Raw genomic sequence first — 22,328 nt, 5'->3', positions numbered from 1 at the left:
ATGTAGGATCTTGATTTCAAAGCTCCGTGATGCAGTTCTTTCCCAATGTGTATTTGTGTATCTCCTCAGGTCTTTGCTACATTGTCTATTATGCCAATCAGTCCACTGATGAACACGTCCACCAGCCTACAGCCAATTCAGTGGTTTAGGATTATTCCTGACCTACTGTTTTCCACCTCTTTTCTCCATAGGCACCTGGCACTGTTGGGTGAAACCAACTAGAGGTAGGGTAAAAAGAGCAAAATAAGAAAACTACTGTTTCCCAAACACAGAAGGGAATAGTGGTGAAGATTCTCACCTCAAACTTTGGGCTCTAACAGAATATACAAACATTTCTACATTAACCTTTCATGTTCATTCTCAGCTGTGCACATATTCACATGCTCTGCTATCCTCCCTCACCATTGTAGAGGCACACTACTGATGTCACTGCTTACAAGAACGTGTAACAATACACACTACATACAGATATAAATATTTGCTAAAATCCACAAAAACATCCAGGGGCCCCAAAGAATAGAGGCATAAATAGATATGAGAGTATATGTCTTCCTCAGTAGAAAACAATACAAGTGAATGGAGGCTGCAGTGAAGAAAGATGGGGGAAGGAAGTGAAAGAAAATCGGGCAGAAGAGAGGACAGGTGCTGAGAAGCGACCTCAAGATATTTATTAGAATCCTTTAAAAAATATCATGTAATCTTCCCAAAGGACAGAAGAGGTTTGTTGTGAGTGGTGCAGATCAGCTCAGCTTTCATGGGTTTTCTTTTTGTAGCAATGACCAAATTAAAGTACTGCAGGATTTCATTATGGATAACTGGGCAGGAAAAAGAAAAAACAAAACAAAACTATTTGGACTGAGTCTAAAAAATTTAGAACTTGATATAAACATAAAGTTCCTATGTATATTAGGGTTGTTTTAGTTGGATGCAAAAGAAAATAAAGAATCAAAAATAAATAAAAATGAAAAAATAGCATTTAGAATGTGACCATGGAATTTTGGTTAAGGATACACAGACATAAATCAATATAATTCAAAAATCCATTGATTTCTCCTTTACCTTATCCATCTCCTTTACCTTATGTAATGGGTCAAACTGTTACATCTTCTGGTTCGTGCCATTTGCTATTTGATCTTTGCTCCAGAGGAGAGGTTTAGAGAACTTAAACACCAAATTCCTTTGTAAACAAACTATATCCTCTATCTCTGAAGAACAAAATTACACAATTTTGACCCAGTCATTTAAGAGTCATGTCTCACTCAGTCTGATCCTCTACAAAATAGTTTATTGGCTCTTCTAACAAAGGCTGGAAAAATTTTCAACCTGAATTGAAAATCAGTTAACCAAGGTGAATACATGGTTTTAAAAAAAAAAAAAAAAAGCATGGCTTAAAACAAGTATTAATTCATGTTTGCTAGACACATTTCCTTATATCCAAAGGCTAAAGAGAAAAGCAACCGCAGGCATCTCAGGCATGCTGTCCTACGTGCGCTTGTTTCGTTGTGAGTGCTCTAATGCTCTAATCTATTAACTGTGCACACACACCTTCTATTAACAGGTCCAGCAGAGGTACTGAGACCAAGAGGAACAGACAGGATCCGGAAGCAGATCTGAAACCTAATGACCCAGTTAAACGAAGTCTGTGTATCTCAGTCCAAGTTATAATGACTGAAAAACTGTAACATTTACATCAACATAAAAAGGGTGACAGGATGTCGTGTAGGCTGTATCCTGTTAAGGGTTACCCAGAGACTCCAGCTACATAGTAAAATAGGCCCCAGGGCCAGGTTCTTCTATTAAATGTCCAAGAAAAGTGGCTTTTGTTGTTTTTTCAGAGAGTATTTAACACTTGGTATTTATAGCACCGTCAGTCTGAGGAACTCTACACATCTTGAAGAAAATACCTTTTGATTGCATGAATGGGTTCACAGCCAATCCAATATGTTTTAGAATAGACCATCACTGGTACTGGAGAGTTGTCAATATCCAGAAAAATTAATCAGTCTAAAACCCCTGTAACTTAGGTGGAGAAAGAATATCCTCATTTTATATAACAAAAAACTGAGGCAGCTTAAGAGACTTGCCCAAAGCTACCCAGGGGTTTCTAGGACACGTGTCTGCACTGCTGCTGCTCAGACACACGGGAGAATGCTATAGACGGTGGGATAAGCACACACACCACGGAGGGTGCCCAGGAGGCCTGGGAGCCACCCCTCAGTTGGAGACCACCATTTACATGAGCAGAAAATGGAAGGCCTCTTTCTGTATGCACAAAGAAAATGGAAAGTAAGCTGAACTGCCTACAGAAGAGCATGTATTTGCGTGAGCTCAATGAGGGTCAGGAGATAAGTAAAGAAAGAGGAAATAAAAGAACACTGACTTCTCTGCTCTTCTCTCCTCCCAAGTCATCACATACAAAAGGCACGAGAGCAGGCACATTGGACACGCTAAACTGACAGTGTTCCTCTTTCTATACCAAATCCTTAAATGATTAGTAAAAGGGAAGCACATTTCTCCATACAATAAAACACACACAACCCCTCCCAAATACCTATCTGTAACATCAAGACACTTTATAGGAAAAAAGGAAAAAATTTTAAATTCAGTTTTAGTAACCTGATTTATATACCACACACACACACACACACACACACACACACACACACACACACACACACACACACACCCGCCCCCAACTATATGTTATATATATGTCTATTCATTAGCCTGACTGGTTGGGATTCTATTAGAGTTGCCAGGCAGAGCTGCGTCTCCCTGGCTCAGAAGCCTTTCGAAGCCTTAACCGACCCACTCGGAAGCAGCCCTGCGTGTGCCTGCCTGTGCCTGGAGAGTGAGCTGCGGCTCCACGGCTGCTCTCCCTGGGCCTTCCTGGCGTTGTCATCTCAGCTCGAGGCTAATGGTCTTCACGTGAAAGATCGAGGGGAAAAGCCTCTTTTTCAAATCCATATGCAACCTTTCTTTCTCATTAACATTGTGCCATATAGATGTGCTACAGGTTTGTTCTAACCACAAAAAGCAACAGATGAGAAAGCATCTTACTTTTGCATAGAAAAACAAAACAAAAAAAACCCCAAAAAAACGAAACAGCAAAATGTGGGAAAGAGGGTTCCCACTTTCCTGCTCCAGTGTCACCCGGCTCACAGGGACAGCTGCTCCCTGTCCCACATGCTGGAGGAGGTCCAGCTCCAACATTAGTGGTGTCTCAGTTCACCAGGCCAGGTAGTTGTTCCTGATAATGCAACCTGGACCATCTGATTGACTGACAAGTACTGCTGCGAGTGGGGGGATGACAGGAGAAAAGGGGATGAGGCCACAGGATGATAATGACTGATATGGCAGAGAATCATCAGAACAGCAACAAAAGGGATAGTCTTTGTCCAAAAAGACAGATATAAAACTAGTACCTCTGGTGACTCAGAATTCAATAAACAAGTATAGTACTGAACATTTTGGTAAACAAAAGAAAAATAACAAATGAATAGGCTGTTCAATAGTATAGAACTTTTTTTTTCTATTTCAGAGTTGAGGGATTTCTATTCAGAGTCTACAAATGTTAGTCTGTATAGCCATGGGAAATTTGAGAAGTCTCCTCCTTCCGAGGACTCTCTGTTCCAAACTGGCTCAATACTGTGGGGTAATTCAGCATTAACAAACGTGAAATGGCAGCCAGACCTTCGCCAAGCCCCTCCTTCACTCTGACACTCGTCCATCTATTCCAGGCCGACCTCAGTTCTTCTTGTCCTCCTTTCCAGGTTGACTTCTTGTGGCCCCTAAGTTGTTCCACACCTCTGTATACATTAGGGTCCCAATGAAAACAAACAAGGTGCCGAGCCAATGCCACAGAGTGAATGGGTTTTGGAAGTACAAGATGGAAAAGATGAGGCTCACAAACTTGCGTAGAGTCACGACGAGTGTGACTGTGAGGGAGGCACATTCTGTCGTGAGGATGAACACGCCTCGGATGCACACGTACCTGAAGGACTGGGGTTAAGGTCATTTGGCGCAGATTTTACTCAGGAGATCAGTGAGGAGAACCATCCGGCATGTTTCTTGGCTTAAATTTTTATTCTAAGAACCAGAGAACATGAGTTCTGCTAGGGCTGCTCTGAAGCTCCTCCTTGGTCAAACATCCTGCAGAATTTCTGCCCTGACATCTTGTGGGGGTCCCAATTGGAAACCGCCTAAAAATCTCCCATTATTCTCATTCTGGATTCTTCCCATGGTTTACAAAGGAAGTCATCTCCAAAGTAATGACAGAGTAGCAACACTCTCAGTAAGGACGATCACCCCCCTCCTTTATTTGATCTTATTCCCAGCCCTTCTAACTTCTCCTCCAAAAAGGGAACTCTGTATGACAACTCTAGGAGGTGACTTCAGAGGAAAGAGATTAATCTCAATCTGTTTCATTATTTCAAAGACAACAAATTTTATTATAAATTTAAGGTCGTTCAAAATAGTTATTAAAAAATCAGTTTTCATTAACTTGAATTTTTTTTTTCAGAATTTTGTGGCAACTTGAGATATCCTGAAATATCCAAGATACCAGAAAACCCCAGGTAGAAATAACAGTAGTGTCATATACCACTTCTTAATTCTTCAGTGGACTCCTAAATTTCTAGCCAGAGAATTTCCTTCACATTGCTAGGTGATTTACTCCCCTCACTGTGACCCACTGCACATTAACATCTCTTTTACCTTCCACAAAGGCGCTCACTGAATACTCTCTGTCTCCTACTTACTGCAGAATAAATCAAGGCAAAAACAAAACTCACGTCTCTGCACTGTTAGAAGAAAAGAATAAGTATTTTCTATGCCAAAACGACACAGAAGAGATAATATGGTAGAGGAGTCCAAAGGATACTGAGTGATAACATTCATAAGGAGGTAGAACCACATGATGGGCATTGTCACACCAACAACTGGAACTTGATATAATTCTGCAAAGGTTAAAAGACAATACATATTTGGCAACAGAAGAAAAAAATTTTAATCCATGTAAATATACTACATAGTGTACACAGTATATATAGAGTACTACATAGTGAAACCCAAGTTAAACATGGACTATAGTTAATAAGCACAATTATAAAAATGTGCTTTCATCAATTGTAACATGTACCATGCCAATGCAAGGTGTTAATAATAGGGGGATATATGGGAATCCTGTATTTTATGCATGATTGTTCTGTAAACCCAGAATTTCTCTAATAAAGAAAAGAGAGAATATAGTCATATTACTTTCTGAAGTCTAAACTTGTCATCTTTTTATGCAAAATAATACAAATTGAACCTAACAGGGACATCAACATTTTTTCCCTGACACAGCATCACAAATAGATTTGGACCATACACCATTTTACTTGCTTTGATTCCAGGGTACGTCAGCCTCCAAAGTCATTAAATTTGTTTTTTAAAGTCAATAATTTATTTTAACGTTTAAATAAACTCTTTAAAATTCACCTAAATAGGATTCCATTTTACCAAGGACTGTTACACACAAAGAAGTGAAAAATATTACCTTAAAATACAAGAGGAAAGATAACCAAATGCCATTTGGAAATTAGTTCAATCCCACCAGTAATCAAAGAATTTCAAATTAAACAAGAGTGGACCATTTTATACCTATTAAATAAGCAATTAAAAATTTTATATATCATATCTTAATTCTGGCAAGGTGGTAGTAGAACTGGTGGTCATTTAGTTTGTGGTAGTATAAATTAGTGTCATTCTTTTAAAAATCAATTTCATAGTACTTATTAAGGGCCATAAAAGTATTCATGCCCATTCTTAGGAATTAACCCTAGATAATGCAAAAGAAGAAAAAAAGTTCTGCATTCACTGTAGCACTATTTTTAAGAAGGAAAAACCAGAATCAATCTAAATGTCCAATGATGGGGCAATGGCTAGGTAAGCAAATTTATTTTAACTAAATAAGGTGTTCTCCGTTTGGTAAAAAGAAATATCATAAAGATCATATAGTCTAATGAAAGTGAAAAAGCAAATATAAATTCACATCTACACAAGGATTACAACTATGTAAGAATATACGCAAGAAGACAATGCAGAAGGAAACTGAAAAAAATGAAATTAACTGATGTGTAGGGAAATGGAACTGTGAGTAACCCTTTTTAATTAAAATCAATTTATGTTAGTTTTATATAATAATTCTTACACTGTAAATAATATTTGGGAGAAAATAAATATCCAAGAGCAAAGAGAATAAGGATGTAGCAATCCTCCTTAATGGGTCAGGTGTTTTGTTTTTTGTTTTTTGTTTTTGTATTGTTAAATTTCTGTTGGGGTTTGAATTAGAAAGCACAACATCAGAAATTCTGATAAAATAATGGTGAGACCTGGTTAGTAAATGAATATTAATTTTCTTTTGCAAAAAAGTAAATAGTCATATGCATAAAAAAAGACCATTCATTATCACTGTGTGTCCTGGACTAGCAGGCAATCCCAGTAACCTGGTACTCTGTTGTCTTTGATACACTTAGCAAGTATTGAAAATGAAAAGGCAGCTAACAAATGTGATCACTGTTTAATAACTTCAGAGATGCACTGTATCAAACTGCCTGAGGAAAAAGACAAACAGTATGACTTAAAATATTTAGATGGATATTTAGTTCTCATCGAAAATCTAAGGGATAACAGGTTCATCTGATATATTTAACCTTGAGACAAGCAAGAGAAAAAAAATGTATAATTAGGGATAATTCTGAAGTTGAAGGTAGATTTTAAAACACTTTTTATCATTAAAAAACCCAGCACCGAGACTTTCAGAAAAAGCATTCTAGGAACTAATTCAGTTACAAGGAATTTGATAATATTTCTCCTTTGCTGTGAGGGGAATCTCAGAGACCTTAAGAACCATTGTCAAAAATTAGAAACGATTCTGAGTAATTCAGAGTCTTAAAGGCTTTCTTACATACCACCTTCATCACAAATATTTTTTAACCAAGACTGCAAATTCAAGCAGAGAGCAGTCCCAACTTCACAACTCCCCAAAAAACAGCCAAGGAATTTTTACTGAGTGCCTCCTCCATTCTACAGAACATACTTACCATTCTAGGTATGCACAACATAAAGCCTTGATTTTAAACATGTTGATTTGTTCCTTATGTGCTCATTCGTCACTGTAACACTCTGTCTAGTCAATTCCTTTCAAGTTAATCCACAGTCTATAGCTAATTTATTAGACACTATGGTAACTAGCAGCTAATTTAAACTGTAGACATTTGAAACTAATTTTACTTATTCTTGCTGCCTGTCCAACCTGTAACTCAGAAAACAGCCCTATCAGCTTGGACTGGACCCAAAAGCATCTCTGCTCTTTTCCCAGCAAAAAAGGATGAACAGGAGTGGAGAGAGCTGGACTGCTGCCCGCCTTCTCATGATGCTAATTTCTGCAGTGTTTTTGTTTGTGTTCTCAGAACATCAAACAATCCACACTCAAATGCAAACACAAATTCCAAAGCAAAACAGAAAAACTGAAGATATTCTCTTGCTTCATTTGCAAATAATTAAGAAATGCTTTTGCTGCTGCAACTACTCATTACCAGCATTACATTCTTGGAAGGTAGAATGGGGGACAGTTTCAAGACAGACAGAATGATTTGGATACGATCATGAAAAAAACAATGGTCGTGTCAAGAGTAAAACTGAGACTGCCTCAAAAGTGTCAGGCATTTTTACCATATAAGCTCAAACTCACCAGACTTATTGAATTGCACTGCATGTTCATAAATATCAGAAGCCAAGAAGATGAAACCAGGAAGCGGAAGGGCATGCTACGGGAAAAAAAATTTTACATAAATTTAAATGCAAAAACATGATAGAGTAGCTTCACAACGTTTGAAAGTTTTACAAGTTGACAAGCAATATAAAGTAAGAAAAGCAAGTTACACTGACTAAGTTAAATGTACCTAGTGCTTCTGACCACTTAGCATTGCATGGCATGGTATCAAGCCCCAGATTACAGTTCTTGCCTTTATGGAGCGACCATTACAGACAGACACAACAAAAATCAGAGATAGCATTCGTTCCTCAACAAAAAGTAAATGGGGAAATTTAAATACATAGTCTTTCTACCCAAAAGGATATGCTAAATTCTACTAAATGCTAAGAAAATATAATGGATTAAAAATTATGAAGACTACAAAGGCAGATTTCAAGGAGTTTAAGGAACTAGAGGGGAAGGAGACTTGAGGACAAATAAGAGGTCGGGGAAAAGAAATGAGGACAAGAACGAAAAGAGGTTGAAGAGGAAGAGGAAACAATAAGGTAAACACACCTTAATGCACTTAGCAACAACCCAGCATCACCAGCACAGTAATAATAAATCACAGCTACTGAGCAGTTTACTGAGCAGTTACTATGTGCTAGCTAATATTCTAAAAGAGAGATGTGAACCAAAGAGAATGTTACTTTATTTTAAAAATTCCCACCAGTATACTCTAGCTCCAATTAAATGTCTCCAATTAAAATGCATGTTTGCAACTTCAGTACCAATGGTTGGCAGCAAAACAATCCCTGGGGTAACAGCTTGGAGGCAACTATCTCGCACTGACCTTGAGGCGCTATGCTTTGATCATTATAGCAATGAGAAAGAGGGAGAAGGAAAGGGAAAGTTAGAGGAGGTGGCTCTAGATCATCTATTTAAAACAAAGAGGCTCAAACACACGTAATTAGCTAATTAAACTATCAAACGAATAAAGTTCCTCTGGGGGATTTGCTCCCCTCATCCCCATCCTCTCCAAACTCTACCTCTCAAATGCCTGCCTGCATTTATCACCCTTGGCATCTTGCTTTTGGAACTTATTTTACATTTCCAGGTTTTCCTATTGGTTTTAAGGTGATTTCATCTTCAGGAACATTGGAAGTGAGGTTGCCCCTGGTTAAGAGACATGTTTTATTCACAGTGATTGATCATGATCATCCTGTGTGGGAAACTGACCATCCTGTGGCTTAGACTGCACATTAGCACCCTATTAAAAGTACTTCAGTCCCACAGTGGTTTACCAATAATAAACTGATTGATCCTTCAACTACATCAGAAGGAGAGCACTTTTCTGTTGAAATACATATTGCAATTTAGTAATTTTCACCTTCCCTAGGTTCAAAAAGTTGCTTACATTATAAAATAAAGCCTCCTTGGAATGTTTCCCAAATTGTTTGTATACAGTCTCTTGGAATATACCCATCCTTGCTGACATCAGAAGAGCGAAAGTCAGTGCCCCGATACCTAAAATGCAAACGTTGTGTTATAAGATACCTGCATTTGTCAATTTCCAGAAGTTTTCTTAAAGAACATTTATTGATTCTTTAAAAATCATACAAACATTACAAACTAATTGTAGAACATACAGAAAATTTTAAAAAGTAAATTAGAAGCAGCCCCAACAATACCACCCCATCTTTGATGGTTATCTACACCTCTGTATACATTTATGTATATATTTTTGACACTAAGACAGAAGCAGATTGCATATAAAATTTTATATCTTGCTTATTTCACTATTTTTTCCCTGGACTTTTCCTTCAAGACATTAAAATTTTTCAAAAGCATGTTTTAATTGGCAGCATGATATTCTATTGTGTATGTACCAAACTTAAATGTTTTACAATATGAGAATGATTCAATTATTGCTAATTATTTCATTATTAAAATCAATGTATATGCTCATGTATAAATCTTTAAACAAAATGTCAATTACTTCCTTAGGATAAACTCTCATATGTGGAATTACGGAGTCAAAGGTTTCGAACATTTTAAAAACTCAATATAAATTCTGCCCCACCCCCCACCCCCAGAAAGGCTATATCAATTTGTACCTCCAATGGTTTATATGAGACAGGTTGTCTTACTGTACCCTCAGCAACAATGAGAATTACTATTTATTATCTTGCCAATATGATAAGCCAAAGATTAAAAAATCACTGCATTTTTGTTTCAAGCTACATTCTTTGATTACTAGACTGCTGATGCTGAACACAGAATTATTGGACATTAATTTTTTCCCCATGAACTGTGTGTTCATATCCTTTGCAACTTTTTCTTATTGGGTACAGTATTTTTCTAATAGCTTATAAGAGCTCTTTCTACGTTAAGAATAGCAACCTATGGAGATAAAATTTCAAAGCCAAGAAGCAAGGAGAACATAGTTCTTTCAATCCTATTACTCCTCCTTTGATCAGTCTCAATCTGTTATTGCTACCACTGACAGCACCTGGAAAGTTTCACTTCTCATGTCATATAATGTGAGAACAAAGCTCTACAGCAGTTGTCTTCATTAATTCTACAAAGAGATACTTGCATTTAAAAAAAAATCTCCAGGAGATTCTAATGGTCAGCCAGGTTTGGGAACACTGCCATAAGGAACACCTAACTTATGAAGAAAATAAATCTAAGATTTAGGAATGGGTCACCTAGAAATTGTTCTAACATGCCCCTTTTTTTGCAGAAGCTTCTACACATCAGATAGTTCATGAAGAATGGATGACACTCCAAATACTGTTTCCAAAGAGTGGGAAGGGCAAGTAGAGATGTATTTTTCTTGCTATACCAGTGGCAACCAGGAAAAACATGGATCCATGTTGTAGAAGAGACTGCCTTGAGAGTGAACATCTTCCTTTTTTCATTTCTTGAACACTAATGTTTAGAGATATATGATCCCAGGTGTCCCTCCCTTCTATGGCATAATTTGTTTAGCCAAATCTTGCCAAGAGACATGCCCCTTGGGAGAAAACCCAGCAAATGGAACTACAGAGGCAATTAGCTTTGTTGTAATTACTGTACTTGCCTAGTAACCACCAGGCAAATGCTTGGAATCCATCATTTTCACTCAAGCTGGACTGGGAAGTCTAGGAAATAAGAAAAGATATGAGGTACAAACACCAGAACTATATTCAAATGCTTAAATATAAGGGAAATATTTATGCTACCCCTTTCCCTCCACTCTTCTCTTTCAGAAAGAGATCTGAATCCTTATATTATGTAAACAGTTAAATTTATTTTATTAATAAGTGCCTGATACCTAGGCCCCTATGGCAAGTATCGAGTAAAAATGATTTGTGTACTGGTTCTTACCACCTGCTTTGCTGACATCAAAGTGCAAATAAATATCCCTACAGACACCAGGGCAATGGAGGTATATTTGAATATACTGTATCTGCAAAAATAAGAACAAAAACACCTTAGGAAAGCACAGATACAAATCTGCAAATGATATTTACAGTCAGAAGTTGTATGAAAGTACAAATCGCTAAAATATGACTTAGGGAATCACTCCCCAGCAGAGTCTATATGTATACATGTGAAGCAATCAAAAGGCGGATTTATTTCTAAACAATACTTACCCTGGTATTGTTTAAAAATAGTTTGTTTCCAATAATTTGTTGACCAATAGTTTGTTTTATTAAAAAACAAAAACAGAAACAGAACAGGCATGACATTCCATTCTTCTCTCAAGAGTCTAAATCAAAGCCTAACTCAGTTCTTAACTGGCATCTCTTGCTTTTCCTGTCTTTAGGAGATCCAAATTGGGCTGTAAGACACACATCAGGCAAGAGGAAGAGCAAAATAGCAGATATAAGCAGCAGGAGCCAAGGCTCAGAAAATAAATCAGCCATTCGTTTTCAGGGGAGGAGATTATTTTAAAAGTCTCTGAATGACTTAAATTGTTTAAATGTTGGCATAGTTGGGTAAAGGGAGGAATATTCAATTTACAGAACTATTAGCAGTAATGACAGTGGCATTTCACATTAACTAAAATAATATTGTTAGCATCCCTCTCAGACCCTTGATAAAGTAAAAAGCCTTAGGCAAGAATTAAAAGAAATTAAGTTTATAGGATGAATCATCTGAGGTTTTCTACTCAAATACTTGGTAGCGTTCTGGTTACAGTACCTCATAAAACAGCAAGAGAACTGACTAAGAAGCAAAAAGGGAACTAAAAGGGCCAAGAGAACCGTGTTAAAGAAGAAGGACAGGGTGAGGAAACTGGCACTACTGGAGGCAAATCTGAAGATTAACGTAACTTTTCAGTCTGGAAAGAAAGAGATGAGGAGTTTAAAAATCAGGCCTAAAAAGCAATGAAGGGCAAAGTTCAGGTAAACCTAGAGTTGGTCTTCAGATCCCAGAATGAGGAGCACACTATGAACCTGAGGGGCTTTTACACAGGATTAATAAAAGGAGGAACTAAGTTACTAAATTACTTTACTAGACATTTAACTTATGGAAATTCCTACCCTAAAGATGATACACACTGAAAAGAGAGACAAAAAGGCTTCAACAGATATAAGATGAGAGACCTAAAACAAGTTCCTAATGGAAACTGAGATAATTGAACAGGAACCCTGACATTTTGGGGCAGTATCAGGAGCATACAAGTCCTTCTATAACATGTCTTTTGTATCCCTGTTATGGGGCCCAAATCAAAGGCTGGAAGGACCACAAGTCAGTCTCAAGGCAGTGATCTGGTGATTTCAAGGCTACAAAGAAGCACAATGGTCACTTCAGACCTAACAAGCCCGATCATTATATATGTATGCTTAAATGCAGAGACCCTAGAAGAAAGAAATCAACTACATTGGTATTTATCTGGGGAATACATAAGCCTCAGGAGATAAAGGTTCTGTGATAAAGAGCCTAGTATTTCAGGCCAATTGTCTTTTTTTATGACAGCCCTTATTACTTAAAAACTCTGGGCTCCCACACTCTGCATCAACAGGCTACATTCTCAGCTGGTACAGAGAGTCCCAATACTGGCACTGGATATATAATACCAAGAAGTTGGCATCAACTGGTACAATTTTCGTCTTCACAGTGAGGGTGAACATCCCCTGAGAAATTTTCCAGACTGTATGTGCTATCTCTCCCTCAATGCACCTCCTTCTTGGGCAGAGTGAAAGTGGGAGACATATACTTTCATGAAAAAATCCAGGTACTTCTGATATTTTCCATCCCTACCTCCAAGAAAGCCACTGGTGACAGAGTCATAAAGAACAGTCCTGAAATATTCCATTCCATCTTCTTGGCCACTTAGACCTTTATTATTAGGAATTTCCTTTTTAATATGTGTGATTATTTCTTAGTTCATTGCATTGTACTGATAAACACGTTCTATGACAGCATGGTCCAAGAGAACTTCTGGGGTATTGGAAATGTTCTCTATCTGGGCTCTCCAATGTGGTAGCCACTAGCCACATGTGGCTACTGAGTGTTTTCAAATGTGACTAGTGAGATTGATAAACTAAATATTTAATTTTATTTCCTTTTAAAAAATTTAAATGCACATGTTAAATTTTAAATTTACATAGTCACATGTGGCTGGTGTCCATATTGGACAGTGTGGTTCTAGATGAATTGGCTTAGTAGGTTAGTATAGTACTAAAGTTTCAATGATGGCAAGAGCTAGTCAGTTCTACACAGTAAAAACACTGCTCTAAATTCACAGGTGGGGCCTCTAACCTGGTCAAATGCCTCAGGAATGTGCATCATTGGTCAAGAGAGAACCAAGGGAAAAGGCAGATGGCCAAAAGCAAACTTATCACATCTATGGGAAAAGGAATCCAGATGACCAGTTTATGGAAGGTTGCTCAGGGTATCACTCCCACATATAAAATACAAAAGTGTATTATTTACCTTTTCTTTAAAATGATAATTCCTAGAATCATGTTGGCAATTAGGGAACCCTGTAAAAGGAGAGAATAGTAACAGAGTTAGTGCCCCAGGGAAAACATAATTCAAGATAAATATGAATAGAGAGGCGGGGCAAGACGGCAGACTGGTGAGCTGTATGTTTTAGTTACTCCTCCAGGAAAGTAGGTAAAAAGCCAGGAACTGCGTGGACTGGACACCACAGAGCAATCTGTCTTTGGGCATACTTCATACAACACTCATGAAAACGTGGAACTGCTGAGATCAGCGAAATCTGTAAGTTTTTGCGGCCAGGGGACCCGCGCCCCTCCCTGCCAGGCTCAGTCCCGGGGGAGGAGGGGCTGTCAGCTCCAGGAAGGAGAAGGGAGAATTGCAGTGGCTGCTCTTATCGGAAACTCATTCTACTGATTCAAACTCCAACCATAGATAGACTGAGACCAGACACCAGAGACTCTGAGAGCAGCCAGCCCAGCAGAGAGGAGACAGGCATAGAAAAAAAACAACACGAAAAACTCCAAAATAAAAGCAGAGGATTTTTGGAGTTCTGGTGAACACAGAAAGGGGAAGGGCGGAGATCAGGCCTTAAGGCGCATATTCAAATCCTGAAGCAAAGCTGATCTCTCTGCCCTGTGCACCTTTCCTTAATGGCCCTGGTTGCTTTGTCTATTAGCATTTCAATAACCCATTAGATCTCTGAGGAGGGCCGTTTTTTTTTTTGTTTTTTTTAAATCCTTTTTGCTTTTTCTAAAACAATTACTCTAAGAAGCTCAATACAGAAAGCTTCAAAGAATTGAAATTTGGGCACGTCAAGTCAAGAGCAGAACTAAGAGAGCTCTGAGACAAAAGGCAATAATCCAGTGGCTGAGAAAATTCACTAAACAACACAACTTCCCAAGAAAAGGGGGGTGTCCGCTCACAGCCACCATCCTGGTGGACAGGAAACACTCCTGCCCATCGCCAGCCCCATAGCCCAGAGCTGCCCCAGACAACCCAGTGTGACGGAAGTGCTTCAAATAACAGGCACACACCACAAAACTGGGCGTGGACATTAGCCTTCCCTGCAACCTCAGCTGAATGTCCCAGAGCTGGGAAGGGGGAGCAGTGTGAATTAACAGAGCCCCATTCAGCCATCATTTGAGCAGACTGGGAGCCTCCCAACACAGCCCAGCAGCCCAGAACTGCCCTGGGGGGACGGCACTCACCTGTGACATAGCACAGTCATCCCTCAACAGAGGACCCGGGGTGCACAGCCTGGAAGAGGGGCCCACTTGCAAGTCTCAGGAGCCATACGCCAATACCAAAGACTTGTGGGTCAGTGGCAGAGACAAACTGTGGCAGGACTGAACTGAAGGATTAGACTATTGCAGCAGCTTTAAAACTCTAGGATCATCAGGGAGATTTGATTGTTAGGGCCACCCCCCCCTCCCCGACTGCCCAGAAACACGCCCCACATACAGGGCAGGCAACACCAACTACACACGCAAGCTTGGTACACCAATTGGGCCCCACAAGACTCACTCCCCCACTCACCAAAAAGGCTAAGCAGGGGAGATCTGGCTTGTGGAGAACAGGTGGCTCGTGGATGCCACCTGCTGGTTAGTTAGAGAAAGTGTACTCCACGAAGCTGTAGATCTGATAAATTAGAGATAAGGACTTCAACTGGTCTACAAACCCTAAAAGAACCCTATCAAGTTCAGCAAATGCCACGAGGCCAAAAACAACAGAAAATTATAAAGCATATGAAAAAACCAGACGATATGGATAACCCAAGCCCAAGCACCCAAATCAAAAGACCAGAAGAGACACAGCACCTAGAGCAGCTACTCAAAGAACTAAAGATGAACAATGAGACCATAGTACGGGATATGAAGGAAATCAAGAAGACCCTAGAAGAGCATAAAGAAGACATTGCAAGACTAAATAAAAAAATGGATGATCTTATGGAAATTAAAGAAACTGTTGACCAAATTAAAAAGATTCTGGACACTCATAGTACAAGACTAGAGGAAGTTGAACAACGAATCAGTGACCTGGAAGATGACAGAATGGAAAACGAAAGCATAAAAGAAAGAATGGGGAAAAAAATTGAAAAACTCGAAATGGACCTCAGGGATATGATAGATAATATGAAACGTCCGAATATAAGACTCATTGGTGTCCCAGAAGGGGAAGAAAAGGGTAAAGGTCTAGGAAGAGTATTCAAAGAAATTGTTGGGGAAAACTTCCCAAATCTTCTAAACAACATAAATACACAAATCATAAATGCTCAGCGAACTCCAAATAGAATAAATCCAAAAAAACCCACTCCGAGACATATACTGATCACACTGTCAAACATAGAAGAGAAGGAGCAAGTTCTGAAAGCAGCAAGAGAAAAGCAATTCACCACATACAAAGGAAACAGCATAAGACTAAGTAGTGACTACTCAGCAGCCACCATGGAGGCAAGAAGGCAGTGGCACGATATATTTAAAATTCTGAGTGAGAGGAATTTCCAGCCAAGAATACTTTATCCAGCAAAGCTCTCCTTCAAATTTGAGGGAGAGCTTAAATTTTTCACAGACAAAGAAATGCTGAGAGAATTTGCTAACAAGAGACCTGCCCTACTGGAGATACTAAAGGGAGCCCTACAGACAGAGAAACAAAGACAGGACAGAGAGACCTGGAGAAAGGTTCAGTACTAAAGAGATTCGGTATGGGTACAATAAAGGATATTAATAGAGAGAGGGAAAAATATGGCAAACATAATCCAAAGGATAAGATGGCCGATTCAAGAAATGCCTTCACGGTTTTAACGTTGAATGTAAATGGATTAAACTCCCCAATTAAAAGATATAGATTCGCAGAATGGATCAAAAAAAATGAACCATCAATATGTTGCATACAAGAGACTCATCTTAGACACAGGGACACAAAGAAACTGAAAGTGAAAGGATGGAAAAAAATATTTCATGCAAGCTACAGCCAAAAGAAAGCAGGTGTAGCAATATTAATCTCAGATAAAATAGACTTCAAATGCAGGGATGTTTTGAGAGACAAAGAAGGCCACTACATACTAATAAAAGGGGCAATTCAGCAAGAAGAAATACCAATCGTAAATGTCTATGCACCCAATCAAGGTGCCACAAAATACATGAGAGAAACATTGGCAAAACTAAAGGAAGCAATTGATGTTTCCACAATAATTGTGGGAGACTTCAACACATCACTCTCTCCTATAGATAGATCAACCAGACAGAAGACCAATAAGGAAATTGAAAACCTAAACAATCTGATAAATGAATTAGATTTAACAGACATCTACAGGACATTACATCCCAAATCACCAGGATACACATACTTTTCTAGTGCTCACGGAACTTTCTCCAGAATAGATCATATGCTGGGACATAAAACAAGCCTCAATAAATTTAAAAAGATTGAAATTATTCAAAGCACATTCTCTGACCACAATGGAATACAATTAGAAGTCAATAACCATCAGAGACTTAGAAAATTCACAAATACCTGGAGGTTAAACAACACACTCCTAAACAATCAGTGGGTTAAAGAAGAAATAGCAAGAGAAATTGCTAAATATATAGAGACGAATGAAAATGAGAACACAACATACCAAAACCTATGGGATGCAGCAAAAGCAGTGCTAAGGGGGAAATTTATAGCACTAAACGCATATATTAAAAAGGAAGAAAGAGCCAAAATCAAAGAACTAATGGATCAACTGAAGAAGCTAGAAAATGAACAGCAAACCAATCCTAAACCAAGTAGAAGAAAAGAAATAACAAGGATTAAAGCAGAAATAAATGACATAGAGAACAAAAAAACAATAGAAAGGATAAATATCACCAAAAGTTGGTTCTTTGAGAAGATCAACAAGATTGACAAACCCCTAGCTAGACTGACAAAATCAAAAAGAGAGAAGACCCATATAAACAAAATAATGAATGAAAAAGGTGACATAACTGCAGATCCTGAAGAAATTAAAAAAATTATAAGAGGATATTATGAACAACTGTATGGCAACAAACTGGATAATGTAGAAGAAATGGACAATTTCCTGGAAACATATGAACAACCTAGACTGACCAGAGAAGAAATAGAAGACCTCAACCAACCCATCACAAGCAAAGAGATCCAATCAGTCATCAAAAATCTTCCCACAAATAAATGCCCAGGGCCAGATGGCTTCACAGGGGAATTCTACCAAACTTTCCAGAAAGAACTGACACCAATCTTACTCAAACTCTTTCAAAACATTGAAAAAAATGGAACACTACCTAACTCATTTTATGAAGCTAACATCAATCTAATACCAAAACCAGGCAAAGATGCTACAAAAAAGGAAAACTACCGGCCAATCTCCCTAATGAATATAGATGCAAAAAGCCTCAACAAAATACTTGCAAATCGAATCCAAAGACACATTAAAAAAATCATACACCATGACCAAGTGGGGTTCATTCCAGGCATGCAAGGATGGTTCAACATAAGAAAAACAATCAATGTATTACAACACATTAAAAACTCGAAAGGGAAAAATCAATTGATCATCTCAATAGATGCTGAAAAAGCATTTGACAAAATCCAACATCCCTTTTTGATAAAAACACTTCAAAAGGTAGGAATTGAAGGAAACTTCCTCAACATGATAAAGAGCATATATGAAAAACCCACAGCCAGCATAGTACTCAATGGTGAGAGACTGAAAGCCTTCCCTCTAAGATCAGGAACAAGACAAGGATGCCCGCTGTCACCACTGTTATTCAACATTGTGCTGGAAGTGCTAGCCAGGGCAATCCGGCAAGACAAAGAAATAAAAGGCATCCAAATTGGAAAAGAAGAAGTAAAACTGTCATTGTTTGCAGATGATATGATCTTATATCTAGAAAACCCTGAGAAATCAACGATACACCTACTAGAGCTAATAAACAAATTTAGCAAAGTAGCGGGATACAAGATTAATGCACATAAGTCAGTAATGTTTCTATATGCTAGAAATGAACAAACTGAAGAGACACTCAAGAAAAAGATACCATTTTCAATAGCAACTAAAAAAATCAAGTACGTAGGAATAAACTTAACCAAAGATGTAAAAGACCTATACAAAGAAAACTACATAACTCTACTAAAAGAAATAGAAGGGGACCTTAAAAGATGGAAAAATATTCCATGTTCATGGATAGGAAGGCTAAATGTCATTAAGATGTCAATTCTACCCAAACTCATCTACAGATTCAATGCAATCCCAATCAAAATTCCAACAACCTACTTTGCAGACTTGGAAAAGCTAGTTATCAAATTTATTTGGAAAGGGAAGATGCCTCGAATTGCTAAAGACACTCTAAAAAAGAAAAACGAAGTGGGAGGACTTACACTCCCTGACTTTGAAGCTTATTATAAAGCCACAGTTGCCAAAACAGCATGGTACTGGCACAAAGATAGACATATAGATCAATGGAATCGAATTGAGAATTCAGAGATAGACCCTCAGATCTATGGCCGACTGATCTTTGATAAGGCCCCCAAAGTCACCGAACTGAGCCATAATGGTCTTTTCAACAAATGGGGCTGGGAGAGTTGGATATCCATATCCAAAAGAATGAAAGAGGACCCCTACCTCACCCCCTACACAAAAATTAACTCAAAATGGACCAAAGATCTCAATATAAAAGAAAGTACCATAAAACTCCTAGAAGATAATGTAGGAAAACATCTTCAAGACCTTGTATTAGGAGGCCACTTCCTAGACTTTACACCCAAAGCACAAGCAACAAAAGAGAAAATAGATAAATGGGAACTCCTCAAGCTTAGAAGTTTCTGCACCTCAAAGGAATTTCTCAAAAAGGTAAAGAGGCAGCCAACTCAATGGGAAAAAATTTTTGGAAACCATGTATCTGACAAAAGACTGATATCTTGCATATACAAAGAAATCCTACAACTCAATGACAATAGTACAGACAGCCCAATTATAAAATGGGCAAAAGATATGAAAAGACAGTTCTCTGAAGAGGAAATACAAATGGCCAAGAAACACATGAAAAAATGTTCAGCTTCACTAGCTATTAGAGAGATGCAAATTAAGACCACAATGAGATACCATCTAACACCGGTTAGAATGGCTTGCATTAAACAAACAGGAAACTACAAATGCTGGAGGGGATGTGGAGAAATTGGAACTCTTATTCATTGTTGGTGGGACTGTATAATGGTTCAGCCACTCTGGAAGTCAGTCTGGCAGTTCCTTAGAAAACTAGATATAGAGCTACCATTCGATCCAGCGATTGCACTTCTCGGTATATACCCGGAAGATCGGAAAGCAGTGACACGAACAGATATCTGCACACCAATGTTCATAGCAGCATTATTCACAATTGCCAAGAGATGGAAACAACCCAAATGTCCTTCAACAGATGAGTGGATAAATAAAATGTGGTATATACACACGATGGAATACTACGCGGCAGTAAGAAGGAACGATCTGGTGAAACATATGACAACATGGATGAACCTTGAAGACATAATGCTGAGTGAAATAAGCCAGGCACAAAAAGAGAAATATTATATGCTACCACTAATGTGAACTTTGAAAAATGTAAAACAAATGGTTTATAATGTAGAATGTAGGGGAACTAGCAGTAGAGAGCAATTAAGGAAGGGGGAACAATAATCCAAGAAGAACAGATAAGCTATTTAACGTTCTGGGGATGCCCAGAAATGACTATGGTCTGTTAATTTCTGATGGATGTAGTAGGAACAAGTTCACTGAAATGTTGCTATATTATGTAACTTTCTTGGGGTAAAGTAGGAACATGTTGGAAGTTAAGCAGTTATCTTAGGTTAGTTGTCTTTTTCTTACTCCCTTGTTATGGTCTCTTTGAAATGTTCTTTTATTGTATGTTTGTTTTCTTTTTAACTTTTTTTTTCATACAGTTGATTTAAAAAAGAAGGGAAAGTTAAAAAAAAAAAAGAAAAAGAAAAAAGACAAACAAGGAAAAAAAAAAAAAGATGTAGTGCCCCCTTGAGGAGCCTGTGGAGAATGCAGGGGTATTCGCCTACCCCACCTCCATGGTTGCTAACATGACCACAGACATAGGGGACTGGTGGTTTGATGGGTTGAGCCCTCTACCATAAGTTTTACCCTTGGGAAGACGGTTGCTGCAAAGGAGAGGCTAGGCCTCCCTGTATTTGTGCCTAAGAGTCTCCTCCTGAATGCCTCTTTGTTGCTCAGATGTGGCCCTCTCTCTCTGGCTAAGCCAACTTGAAAGGTGAAATCACTGCCCTCCCCCCTATGTGGGATCAGACACCCAGGGAAGTGAATCTCCCTGGCAACGTGGAATATGACTCCCGGGGAGGAATGTAGACCCGGCATCGTGGGATGGAGAACATCTTCTTGACCAAAAGGGGGATGTGAAAGGAAATGAAATAAGCTTCAGTGGCAGAGAGATTCCAAAACGAGCCGAGAGATCACTCTGGTGGGCACTCTTACGCACACTTTAGACAACCTTTTTTAGGTTCTAAAGAATTGGGGTAGCTGGTGGTGGATACCTGAAACTATTAAACTACAACCCAGAACCCATGAATCTCGAAGACAGTTGTATAAAAATGTAGCTTATGAGGGGTGACAGTGGGATTGGGAATGCCATAAGGACCAAACTCCACTTTGTCTAGTTTATGGATGGATGTGTAGAAAAGTAGGGGAAGCAAACAAACAGACAAAGGTACCCAGTGTTCTTTTTTACTTCAATTGCTCTTTTTCACTCTAATTATTATTCTTGTTATTTTTGTGTGTGTGCTAATGAAGGTGTCAGGGATTGATTTAGGTGATGAATGTACAACTATGTAATGGTACTGTAAACAATCGAAAGTACAATTTGTTTTGTATGACTGCGTGGTATGTGAATATATCTCAATAAAATGATGATTAAAAAAAAAAAAAAAATATGAATAGAGACCAGGGAAAAAACAGCTGAAAAGAGGAGGCTAGGATGAATAATTAGTAAGGTTCAGTTTTCTTATGATGGCAAAATGTATAGACCATAAAAAAACTATCATATAAAATAATAAAACCTTTAAAAGATGACAATGAGAGTAAGAATGATCGATTTTCAATAAATGGTCATAGCTGATGCTAGGACTAACAGGAATAACTTGTATCACAGACTTATCTTTTGTCAAAATGTGTAAGTCATGTCCCCTTTATTTCTCTGGAAAGAGGTCAACCAATCAACAAGTATTTACTGTAAGTCTACTATGTGTTTAATATTCTGAAGATGATCTTATAATTATCATTGGCCCTGGAGACCCCTTTAGAATTAACAGATTCAATCTCACAAAAATCCCAGATCACACAGAATGTTATACTTCCAAATATCAAATATCACCCATTTTGCATTCTTCTGCAATTCTAACTACATTCACCTTCAAGTCTTTCCTGCTCTTTAGGGAACAATATGCATTCTACACACAGCTCTCCCACCATACTTTGGGAAAAAATCTACTTTTATCAAGAATTATCCTTTATTTAATTATCTCAAGTCGTTGCTTAAAAAAAAATCAGAAAAGAGATGTACCTGCTTCATGTATTGAAGTGAACTTAATTGTATGAAAGAAACAAAAAGTAAGTGGTAGGGATTAAGTTAAATGACAT

General features: G+C 38.2%; 1 protein-coding gene across 2 annotated transcripts in view; it reads right to left on the bottom strand.

The window, feature by feature from the left end:
- Window positions 1-3,512: 3,512 nt before the first annotated feature.
- Window positions 3,513-22,328, bottom strand: part of SLC35B4 (solute carrier family 35 member B4) — a 30,038-nt gene continuing 11,222 nt past the window's right edge. Inside the window, exons 4-10 of one of the 2 annotated variants that reach the window (XM_037836128.1) lie at window positions 13,667-13,716; window positions 11,111-11,192; window positions 10,824-10,884; window positions 9,156-9,265; window positions 7,736-7,811; window positions 4,883-4,958; window positions 3,513-3,994 (exon numbers count right to left, since the gene is read on the bottom strand). In XM_037836128.1, coding sequence (XP_037692056.1) covers window positions 3,748-3,994; window positions 4,883-4,958; window positions 7,736-7,811; window positions 9,156-9,265; window positions 10,824-10,884; window positions 11,111-11,192; window positions 13,667-13,716 — 702 coding nt within the window. In that variant the 3' untranslated portion in view covers window positions 3,513-3,747. Of the gene's footprint in view, window positions 4,003-4,882; window positions 4,959-7,735; window positions 7,812-9,155; window positions 9,266-10,823; window positions 10,885-11,110; window positions 11,193-13,666; window positions 13,717-22,328 lie in introns of both variants that reach the window. The other variant, XM_037836129.1, reaches the window with a different exon arrangement.

The sequence above is a fragment of the Choloepus didactylus genome, chromosome 5, assembly GCF_015220235.1.
Source record: "Choloepus didactylus isolate mChoDid1 chromosome 5, mChoDid1.pri, whole genome shotgun sequence".
NCBI classification, from domain to species: domain Eukaryota; kingdom Metazoa; phylum Chordata; class Mammalia; order Pilosa; family Megalonychidae; genus Choloepus; species Choloepus didactylus.
This window is presented reverse-complemented; position numbering and strand designations above follow the sequence as displayed.